The sequence below is a fragment of the Macrobrachium rosenbergii genome, chromosome 27 (assembly GCF_040412425.1).
Source record: "Macrobrachium rosenbergii isolate ZJJX-2024 chromosome 27, ASM4041242v1, whole genome shotgun sequence".
Classification (NCBI taxonomy): domain Eukaryota; kingdom Metazoa; phylum Arthropoda; class Malacostraca; order Decapoda; family Palaemonidae; genus Macrobrachium; species Macrobrachium rosenbergii.
The window spans coordinates 2,246,969-2,259,619 of record NC_089767.1 but is presented as its reverse complement, the minus strand read 5'-3'; the positions used below and the strand labels follow the sequence as shown (position 1 = coordinate 2,259,619).

At 35.3% G+C, this 12,651-nt stretch overlaps 1 protein-coding gene across 1 annotated transcript in view; it reads left to right on the top strand.

Moving 5' to 3' along the window:
• CCHa2 (CCHamide-2) overlaps positions 1–12,651 on the top strand; it is a 108,707-nt gene that overhangs the window by 53,433 nt on the left and 42,623 nt on the right. Inside the window, exon 2 of the mRNA XM_067128717.1 lies at positions 7,839–7,856. Coding sequence (XP_066984818.1) covers positions 7,839–7,856 — 18 coding nt within the window. The remainder of the gene's footprint in view (positions 1–7,838; positions 7,857–12,651) is intronic.

Genomic DNA, 12,651 nt, shown 5'->3' with positions numbered 1-12,651 from the left:
ACATTCACTTAAACAAATTGCTGTTCAGTGAATGTTGTGTTCACTGATTTGTGTTAATGTTCAGTATCTTAATTTCACTGGCAGGTGTTGGTGTTCTAGGAACCTTAGGTAAGCCAAATGACACATGTCACTGTCAAAGAGACCTAACTTCGCTTAAGCAAGTCACTGCTAGAGGTCTTAAGCCGTCATACACGAGTTAGTGGTTAAATACTCTTCAGCCACTATGGCACAAGTTAAATGTCCAAGGAGTCTGGGCTCATAACCACAAAATAGTCATTGCATCTAAGCACACAGTAGGTTACAGGACAGTCCATTTAAGAATACGTGTTACAGGACAGCCCTTTTAAGAATGTGTTGGAAGGTGCTACCTCTTTGTATTACTGCTCAAGTCCGAAAAGAAAGAAAAGTGGACAAAATCTCGTAATTTAATTTTAAAGATATAGACCTGTGTTTTATAGCTTGTATATTTCACCTTGTGACCAATGTTTTTAATGAGTGTCAGTTTTATTTTTTGTCAGCTTAGAGATACGTTAGTAATATGTGCACAGTTAAAATGGATATATCCATAATGAGAGTCTCCTTCAAATGACAAAAAAAAATGAATAAGAACACTATTGAAATCAGGTGATTTTACTGAAATTACATAGAGTTTTTATGTTGTTTTGTAGATGTATGATAACATAAATTCACTTTAAAAAAATATGTAATGTCAGTGAGGTTATAACAACAACAACATAAAGTAAAAAATGCGCCGAAGTTTCTTCAGTACCATCGAGTTTTCTGTACAGCCGCTACAGCGTATAATCAAGGCCACCGAAAATAGATCTATCTTTCGGTGGTCTCGGTACAATGTTGCATGAGCCGCTGCCCATGAAACTTTCAGCCACGGCCCGGTGGTTGCCTATCCTGTATCGTTGCCAGAAGCACAATTATGGCTAACTTTAACCTTAAAATAAAAACTAATGAGGCTAGACGGTTGCAGTGTGGTATGTTTGATGACTGAAGGGTGGATGATCAAAATGACAATTTGCAGCCCTCTAGCCTCAGTAGTTTTTAAGATCTGAGGGCAGACAGAAAAAGTGCGAACGGACAGACAAAGCCATCTCAATAGTTTTCTTTTACAGAAAACTAAAAATAACCAAGTTATTTCTAAGTCCTGCTATTACACGTTCTTGCCACCTAGATCCAGTTTCAAAGTAGAGCATAAAAAGTTGGTATTCAGTTAGCACAAGTGAAAATGGTGCATGTTAGTTTCCAGATTGGGTTAAATACCTTTCTCACGAAGCTATTGGAGTCTTAGAGTAATGCGTGTCATAAATACATGTCTGAGACTTATCTCATACACATCAGAAGCAGATTGAAAACGAGTCAGCGACCGTGAATGGCGAACGAATCTCTGGCAAATGCCGGATGAGTCGTTGACTTGTAATCAACTTGTTTGTGATGTGTTCGCGCAAAGTTACCGACATGTGTTTATGACATGGTTCACAGTGGTGTAGACGCGCCCTTTGGGCTCTCGCATATAAATTTTGCATCCGAAAAGTACAACTCACTGAGATTGTTAAACCAATGCCCAGTGTTTCTGAAATTGTTGGTAGCTTGGCTTTTTTTTATGCAAAATCATTAATTCATGCAAGAATGGGCAGAAAATAATGAGCGTGGCAAGTTTTGCCGTTAATTCCATTCTGTGCGCTTCGTAAAACTGTTGATTAAATCTGCTCAACTTAAGTCTAGCACTATCTCTTAATTTTTTGCACTCATTTATCTCTCTTTTATTGTGTTTTTACTTCAAAAGGAATCTCATAGCTTTTTCGTGGACGGGTGCGAATGTAATTACTGATTCTGACAATGAAAGAGTATTCACCATTTTATTTTGGGACTGCTTTTGTATTCTTCAATTTCCACCGTGAAGGTCAGGATTTTTGAGATCCATCGTTACGAGAGGTAGTGAATTCATTCTTTTGAATTGGCTGTATTTTGATGCAGTTTACGACTCAGCATTTCAGCGCGTTTAGTTGGTTAGGTTTTTTGCAATCTCGTGATGATCTTGTGTCTTTTAATGATTCTGGTCACTGCTGTAACGCCTCAAAGTTAGTGTACTCTGTCATGTCTGCTGAATGTTATAACAAACGCCTGGTAGTCTTAGTTAGGATTCAAATTATATATTACAATTATCATGACACCTACATTGCAAATTGAATTTGAAGCCATAATTCGAAGCATGTAGAGAAGGAATTGGATACTATAGAGATGAAAATGCTCAGGTGGATGTGTGGAGTAACAAAAATGGACAGGATCAAAGACGAAAGAATAAGAGGAAGCTACTAAAGTCGTAGAACTATCAAAGAAGGGCCAGGAAAGAAGACTGCAGTGGTGTGGCCATGTGATGAGAAGGGATGAGTCATATGTAGGGAGGAGGGTGATGCAGATGGAGGTGCCTGGTGGGAGAGCGAGAGGAAGAGCGAAGAAGCTAAGAAGGTGGATGGATGTAGTTAGAGAAGACCTGAGAGACAGACAGTTGTCAGAGGACGATGTGTTTGACCGAGCCAGGTGGAGGAGGAGAGCTGTCAGAAACATCGACCTCACATAGAAGTGGGACAAGATGCAGAGAAAGAAGAAGAATTCGAAGCATTGTAGGCATTGGGACCTGTCCCCCACTGGATGTCGGCGTAAGAAATGAGATCAGCGCCTGCCCTATGAGCCTACAGAGGCCCAGGAGGACTTTCACTTTAAATATCAGGGTTTACCTGCCGTATACGCAGTGTTATGACACTGTTGCTTGTTATAGTATTATTGCCACCACTATTCATTACTGTGCTGACACTATCCCGGCGAGTAACTGTCCATTACTTTGGTTACAGTTTCCTTTACTGATACTGCACCATCACTCTGGCGACACTACATTATTCATTGTCTTGATGATGACAACCATAGTTTTCCCTTTTTGCTTTCCTTGAAGTCTTTTGTGATATTTTCTGAAGTGAAGTGGTTGTACCACCATCTCTCTCTCTCTCTCTCTCTCTCTCTCTCTCTCTCTCTCTCTCTCTCTCTCTCTCTCTCTCTCTGGTTTATTTCTCATTTAAGTTCTTATGCTGCATTTAGCAGCCTTTATCCTTCTCTGTATCTCATTCTGAAATGATGCAGTTGCACCTCTCTCTCTCTCTCTCTCTCTCTCTCTCTCTCTCTCTCTCTCTCTCTCTCTCTCTCTCTCTCTCGTTTGCTTTCCACATTCTGCTTGAAATTCTTACAGCACAGTTTGGTAACCTCTTTCCTTCTCTCTATCTCATTCTGAAATAAAGCAATTGTACCACCATCTCTCTCTCTCTCTCTCTCTCTCTCTCTCTCTCTCTCTCTTGTTTATTTTCCACATTCGGCTATAAATTCTTATGATGCAGTTTAGCAGCCTCTCTCCTCTGTCTCATTCTGAAATAAAGCAATTGTACCACCCTCTCTCTCTCTCTCTCTCTCTCTCTCTCTCTCTCTCTCTCTCTCTCTCATCTATGCCAAAAATATCACATCACGTATCCCGTCTTTTGCATCGCCCTATCCTTCCGTGCTCCTCAATACCCAGCCATCATCTCCTCGATAGCTGCCGAGATTAGCTGATGTTTAGTCAGAGCTTCCGTCACCTGCATGCGGGCCACTTAAGGCGCTTCTACGCTAATGATCATAGTATGGGGGAGGGGGTTTGGAATGGTGGGTATGAGAAGGATATAGGGCTCCGAGGAAGAGGGAATATATATATATATAAACAGCTGGTAAGGAAACTAGAGATTGTCAACCTGATTCTTATCATGTCCTTTATGGAAGAAGGTAATTTACCACTTGTTCTTCTTTTCTCTTGTTTCAAACCACCACAGTCGACTAACTTCGTAGTACATAGTTTATTTATCTAGGTCTAGAAGTAACCAATAAATCAGGATTAGTCTCGGGTCTCTATAGTTGGGGTGGCTAGGTCGTTAACCTCTCTCTCTCTCTCTCTCTCTCTCTCTCTCTCTCTCTCTCTCTCTCTCTCTCTCTCTCTCTCTCTCTCTCTCTATATATATATATATATATATATATATATATATATATATATATATATATATATATATATATATATATATATATATATGTATATATATATGTGTAATTATATATACAGTATATATATATATGTATGTATGTATGTATGTATGTATGTATACACATACACACACACACATATATATATGAAGGAATTGTTAAACCAACTCCCTATATGGAAGCAAAGTGTGGAATTTGAATGCAAGACCAAGAAAATAGATTGAAGATGCAGATATTAATTGGTTCGTGTGAATATGTGGTATATAAGTGATTGAAATGGTACGAATTATGAAGATAAGCAGAACTGATAAAAAATGCTGGCACAGCTACGAGAATGAATCCTATTCATACGGAAGTAAGAGAAGATAAAGGGCATAGATCTCACTTATTAACACGTAAAAAATGCGCCGAAGTTTCTTCCGCGCCATCGAGTTTTCTGTACAACCGCTACATTGTATAATCAAGGTCACCGAAAATAGATCTATTTTTCGGTTGTCTCGGTATAATGCTGTATGAGCCGCGGTTCATGAAGCTTTGACCACGGCCCGGCGGTGACCTATACTGTATCGTTGCCAGAAGCACGATTATGGATAAATTTAACCCTAAATCAAATAAAATTAGGTATGTTTGATGATTGGAGGGTGGATGATCAACATACCAATTTGCAGCCCTCTACCCTCAGTAGTTTATAAGATCTGAGGGCGGACTGAAAAAAGTGCGGACGGACAGACAAAGCCGGCACAATAGTTTTCTTCTACAGAAAACTAAAAGCGAGAAAATTATTTAATAAATTAGTAAACATAAAAACGTAATAAAACTCAGGGAGACGGCCCTGAGGGCTGTGGACCGATTGTAGTGATATATATAAATTCTATATTATATATATATATATATATATATATATATAAATATATATATATATATAAATATATATATATATATATATATACATATGTATATATATGAACACAAAAATAGAGCTTTCGAGAATCGTGCAGGTTCTCGAAAGCTCACGTTTTTGTTTTAAAAATTTTAATATATATTTACATTTAAACCATTGTGGGTTTCTCCACCATTTTGGTGACTCGTGCTGTTATGAGATTTTATGAAACCATGACAGTGTTGTACACTGTATGAGATTTTCTTTTAAAACATGTCCTTTTAGCTGGTCCACTTGTATAGTGGTTAGTGTCGTGGTATGACACTCAGATGTCGCGGGCTCGCGTCTCCCCCAGAGCGACGAAAAATCACTCGCTCCGTATCATGATCAGTTACTGCTGCGGTGGGAGGTTGAAACCAACGTTCTTTGGAAGCTTAAAGAATTTCAAGTCAGTGGCCCCTTTGGTGTGCTTGTTCTTTGTGAATAGGTTCCATCTACTGACTAATAATAATAATAATAATAATAATAATAATAATAATAATAATAATAATATATAAAAAAATTAGAATGACTCTAAGTGAGCGCTTAAATAGTTTTAAGCTGCACATTTGTCAAATCGTGGAAATTCGCGCTTACGGTATGTCATCATATGAATTCGGGTCTTAGTTCATTTTGATTAGGATTTTGCACTGGCGTCACGCTGATCGATAGCGCAATATTTTTATGAGTATTTTTAAAAGACAGCCAAAGATTGAATGAAAAACGGAAATAAAATCAGAACTTTGTAAAATGTGCTTAGACGATGGAGGTAGACTTTTTTGTAAAGTGATTCTGACACTCCGAAGTATTGTGAGTACTTTGTGTTTACCCTTAGTATAATATATATATATATATATATATATATATTATATATATATATGTATATATATATATATATATATATATATATATATATATATATACATAAATATATATATATACTGTATATATATATATATTTATATTATATATATATATATATATATATAAAAATAGGACGTCATTTAAACAGGAAAATATTGTGCTGCTCCCAGAAGAAGAGGACAGTTAGTCCTGGAAAAGCTTATAACTTCTTTAAATGAATATCTCCACAAAATATCATTTTGTTTAATTGAGGTCCTGTTATTAATTGTATTAATGCACAGAACAATTGTGTAAGGGATCAAGTTTAATACATATATATATATATATATATATATATATATATATATATATATATATATATATATATATATATATATATATATATATATGTGTGTGTGTGTGTGTGTGTGTGTGTGTGTGTGTGTGTGTGTATGTGTGTTCATTTTTATGACCAAAAGGAAAAACAACTCGGTAAAGTAAATTTTGCACAGAATTCTTGAAAGCATAAGAAGAAATATTTGCAACAAAATTCCTGAAACTTCAAAAAATATTAAAAAAATAGAAAATTATTAGAAACATTAGAAAATTAACACAACAAACATACCTCTCGGGAGGCCAGCCTATCAGCAACACGTAAGAGAAAGTCTAGTTTTGCACTTTGATGTACGTTCTCTGATATTAATAATTTTGTGGACCGCATGTAATTTCCGAGATTACACCTCGGCTTAGTGAACGTAAAGAAAACGGAGGAACGCGTTTGGAGACAGAAAACGGAGGAACGCTTGAGAGGATGGAGAGAAATCTTTAAATTCCGATCCCAAGTTCAGGCCGATTTTTTAAAAATTAGTTGAAAGTCTAGACTTAGTAAATTGTTCAAAATAACTTCTCACGTTTCTGTCAGTATTTCTGTCTATATTTATCACTACTTATAAACGTTAATGAGTCATAAAAGGGTGTTTTCGCCATGGTATTTACTGGAAGCTTCGGGAGATATGGTTTTTTACAAATTATTTGTGCACGGTTTTGTAGAATAATATTGCTAGACAATAGTTTCTCTAATATATATATGTATATATTATATATATATATATATATATATATATATATATATATATATATATATATATATATATGTATGTATATATATATATATATATATATATATATATAAAATATGAATTTCTCAAACTGAAGAGTCCAGGCGTCAGCAATTCTGGCACAAAGGTCATATAAGGAGTCCGAATTGTTAATGACCTGGACTCTCACTGAAAGACCGGGGTTCTGTCCCGTGGTGAGGTCAGAAATTTATTTCTGTGAAACACGTCCCACGTGTTAATTTCCTTATATATATATATATATATATATATATATATATATATATATATATATATATATATATATATATGTATGTATATATTTATTATATATGTGTATGTGTGCGTGCGTGTGTAATTTTTACTGTGATCTAACAGTGTTCTATAAAGTCTAAAAGGCCCATAAAATCATTATTTACATGAAAAAAGCCAAATATTTTGACTGGAGATACTTCAGTCCTGATGACTGGTGGTGAATGTGGACAGTTGGTGATTGACAAGTGTATTTATGCTGAGCATGCTTTTAATCTATTCTACAATACAATTTATTGTTGTTTTAACCGGTTTTCTTTTTTGATATTAGTAAATGCATTTTTGGAAATTTGATAATTTTTCTTTGTGTTTACCTTAGTAAAAATAAGAAGGCAATATTTTTCAAATACATAAAACATAATTAGTTTACATAATATTTTTTGTGTACATCTCTTGAAATGAAATGTTCTTTTCAAAGGTTCCAAAGTTTTTTTGACATCTTTGTAACTCAGGCAACTGAAAATCTAGTTCACAATCTTCTTTTCTGTATTTTTTTTTATTGTTTGACTGTTGGGTTTCTTTCGCTAATCAGTTTCTGTTATTCTAAGTTTTTTATTCACTAATTTCTTGATTCTTCTTTTCAGCTCGCAGAGCTGTAAAAGGTAAGTCTTTGATGTTCTTTTACTGTCAGTATTCCAGTTATATATATTCACACACACACACACATATATATACATATATATACACATATATGTGTGTGTGCATATGTATACATAGCGTTTGAATAGTAGTAACATCATATATTATGTATAATCTTGGAACATCTTTTATCATCTGCCTAAGCAATCTCCTGATACAGGTTTTCTCTTATTTTCTTTTCGATTTGTATCTCTTCAATCTCGGCCCCTCAGATTTGCTGTTCCATTCTTTCACTTCTAAGTCAGAGGAGACATTGAAATTTTTGGGAACGTTCTGTTGGTCATGAACACTGGTTGCTTGTCGTGCGTCCTTATTGGGCAGGTGCGTTCGATTTGAATAAGTTGCAAAACAGTCCACTGACAAAAGTGTTTAGGACATGGAAATACGACTGGAGCAGAATGTTGTATTAGTATTTTTTATATGTATGTACACACACGCACACATATATATATGTGTGTGTGTGTGTGTGTGTATAACTGAATCACGAAGATATGGAACGCGAGGAATGTATAAATAAAGGCTAATGCCGTTGTTTCAATCTTCCTTCGTGACATTAGCCTTTATATATATATTTATATATATACATATTATATATATACACGTACATATGAACTTTCATTTTTATACATTTTTTTCTCTGTCCATAGTAAGACGAATTGGTAGTACCAAGAAATCCCAAGAAAAATTTAAAGGTACTGAATTTAAACAGGCGGCCCCCTCTCTCTCTCTCTCTCTCTCTCTCTCTCTCTCTCTCTCTCTCTCTCTCTCTCTCTCTCTCTCTCTCTCTCTCTCTGCTATAATATCACTTATCAAGGCTTCAGACAAAAGAAAGTTAATGATGCAATAGGATTTATGGCATAAACAATGTACGCGCTCCATTGCAGGCGCTTTTCTTAAAATATTACTCCCCGTTTGTATTCTTCGGGAAAATTAGTTCGCCACGGAATATTGATTACCCTTTGCTACTGCAATGACTAAGACATCTTTCGGATGTTATTAACCAGATTTAAGGGTTAATAGAGGGAGCAAAGCGCATGCGTTGTTGAGTGTGATCACTGGTTTAACATTCGGACCAGAGATGATGACATCTGGTTTTTGGCGATCGTAGGTGTGAAGTTTCTCACGTTGATTATTTTTGTTTTCATTCGTATGATGATTGTGATCGTTAGTAATCAGTTTTCTTATTGTATAATTGATGATTGTGATCGTTGGAAATCAGTTTTCTTATTATATAATCCTTTCTGGCGACAAGTGAATCCCAGCAGACAAGGAATCTACTATTAACTGGGTGGAAGTATCTTGCAACAGAAGTTATAGAACGAATGAAGTATTTACGAGATAAAACGATAATGATTGAGAAAGCAGTTTCCAAGAAAGATTATAAACACATTATTTTTAACCCGGACAGATAGCAATACCTTTTAATCTTCTGTATAGCCTGGTCGAGAGCTCGTAGCACTTTAAAACAGCTAAGAAACAAGTTCATGAGCGAATGGAAACTAGAATTCAAGACGTTTTGCGAAATCGAAGGACAGAATAAAGTCTGTAGCTTCTAAGATCGTGGTTTCCCTCTGTCATCCGTTCATTATCTCTCCGGATACGTTGTTATTATTATTATTATTATTATTATTATTATTATTATTATTATTATTATTATTATTATTATTATTATTCAGGAGATGAAAAGAAACAAGTTCATGAGCGAATGGAAACTTGAATTCAAGACGTTTTGCGAAAGCGAAGTACAGAATAAAGTCTGTAGCTTCAAAGATCGTGGTTTACCTCTGTCATCCATTCATTATCTCACCGGATACGTTATTATTATTATTATTATTATTATTATTATTATTATTATTATTATTATTATTATTATTATTATTATTATTATTATTATTATTATTCAGGAGATGAACCCTACTCGTATGGAACAAGCCCAACCAAAGGGGCCATTGACTTGAAATTCAAGCTTCCAAAGAATATTTTGGTGTTCATTAGGAAGAATTAAGAGGAAGTAAAGCGAAATACAGAACGAAGAGATCCCACTTATTAAAAAAAAAAATAATAATAATAATAAATAGAAAAATAGATAAAAAAAAAGTATTAAAATGCAAGAAGAATAGCTTTAGGGAAGTAATGCATTGCATCTTTGCTTGAGCTTTTGAAGTTCCAATATTACTCAGTTATTGATGATATTGTCACTGTTTTTAGATTATGTGCAAATTGCCACCGAAAGTAAAGTGTTGGAGTTTTGGAAGTCAGTGATATATGCCCTGGTCATTACTCTTTGCGTGAACAAAATGGACGATACCTGATGATAATACTTTTCAAAATTTAACCGTAAAGGACATCATTAGCGGGTTGAAGCTGCTCATTCTGTCGATATTGCAGACCGAATAAAAAATAGAAGCGTTGAGTGGCAAATATTTACAGCTGTTCGAATTAGCGCCAGGCAGTTGCTGACTTGCCTTTATTCTGAAGATGACAAAGGAAAGCAAAATGCTTACAGTATGCCACAGCTATTCGAATGAGCGCCAGGCAGTTGCTGACTTGCCTTTATTCTGAAATGACAAAGAAAAACAAAATGCTTACAGTATGCCACAGCTATTCGAATAAGCGCCAGGCAGTTGCTGACTTGCCTTTATTCTGAAAATGACAAAGAAAAACAAAATGCTTACAGTATGCCACCACAGCTATTCGAATAATCGCCGGGCAGTTGCTGAATTACTTTCGTCCTGAAGATTACAAAGGGAAAAATGTTTTAAAGCGGACCGTCCAGTGTCAGATTGACCGCCCTTCTGAACGGCTCTGTTACTGTTCATTAGTTGACCCGTGTAACCGTTCATAAGGGCGCCCTTCATTAATCACGTTAGCGGATGTGCATTGTTCATTGTTCACGTGGGTGTACAGGCTCAGAGTTCTTTTGCCTTATTGTTCGGTGGACCAATAATTGATGGTTAGCCGGAAGTGAGTGTTGGTGTTTGCGAAAAACGTAAGGATTAATTTTAAGAATATTCCTGCTTTGGTAAAGGAAATAAAGCTTAGGATATTCACACGTTTGGTGACAAAAACTTAAATTAAAATATTAAAACACCGTTGTTATTCTTTATTTATTTGATTGTTGAAGGCTGTTTTACTTTCAAGACTTGCAGAGGTCTTTTAATATCGAGAATGGAAAGAAATTATGGTGCCCTTGAAAAATAATACTGGAAGCTGTCACGTTTGTTATAAATATTAGGTCTGGAATTATACACATTTTAGAACACGGTAAATCCACATGGTGTAAAATTTTGTGGAAAAATCGGTAGAAAAACCCCATTTTATTATTATTATTATTATTATTATTATTATTATTATTATTATTATTATTATTATTAACCCTGTAGGGGGGTAGTACCATAAGTGCATCTCACGCGGTGCACTGTAGGCATTACTCAAGCTTCTTTGCAGCATCCCTTCCTGAGGCCTCTAGCTGCAACCTCTTTCATTCCTTTGACTGTACCTCTGTTCATATTCTCTTGCTCCCATCTTACTTTCCACCCTCTCTAACCATTGTTTCATAGTGAAACTGCTCTGAGGTTTTCCTCCTGTTACACCTTTCAGACTTTCTTTACTCTCAGTTTTCCTTTCAGTTATGAATGACCTCATAGGTTCCAGCACTTGGCCTTTTGCCTAAATCTTATATTCCATTCCACTCCATTCCATTATTGATTTTGTTGTTTTTATTATTATTATTATTATTATTAGTAGTAGTAGTAGTAGTAGTAGTAGTAGTAGTAGTAGTAGTAGTAGTAGTAGTTTTAGCCAGACCACTCAGCTGAAATACTTAAACGCTAACCTGATGTCCTATGTATGACTAACTCATCCCAGAACCTGTTTACCAGTTCATGATACCTGAACACTTGTTTCAGTCCTTCTTATTTGACATACGTAACATAAAAAAAAATTCATTCCAACGATTTAAGCCAGTGGTTTTCAATCTTCTTTTTTAGTGATGGCACTCTATCTAATGTATAATCATTACCGCGGCACCCTTTCTTCACCATCCCACCATATCGCCTGAATTAACTTCCTATTTACTGAATAGAATTATTATCCATACTCAAACCAAATCAGGACACCGCACATGCAGAAATATACTGTACAAACAAAGAGCATATCAGAAGAATTAGATAAACATAATTAGAGCAGACACACTGATAATAATTATATGAAGACTTCTGCAAACGTTTTTTTTTTTTTTTTTTTTTTTTTTTTTTTTTTTTTTTACAAATGTCCATTGAGATGATCTAGCCAAGACAAAATTCATGACAACCTTGCGGCACCCCCTCCTAGGCACTGTCTGTGGCACGGCACCCAGTTTGAGAATCACTGTTTTAAGCCTTTATCCTTTCATTCAGATTCAACATCTGTCATTCATTTCCCTTAAGGCGAGTCATTTTTACAGTCCCTTCATAATTTTCAACTTTGGCTTACATTCACCCTCTTCTTCTTTTCCAAATCTTTTGCATACGCGCAGCTGCCTTTCTTGCTCCATTTGATTATGGTCCACCTCTTTTGTCATCCTACCAACATCTCTTACAATTCCTGTGTAAATCTACTGCTTAAATTCTTCTACAACCATGTTTACATTTATTGGTTGTATTTCCTGGTTCACTCTTACCATTAACCTAACTCTTGCTCATGTTCTTTTTAATTTTTCTCATCTTATAAATACTTTCATTAGTCTGGGTTGTTTCTCTTCAACAGACCCAGTCAGCA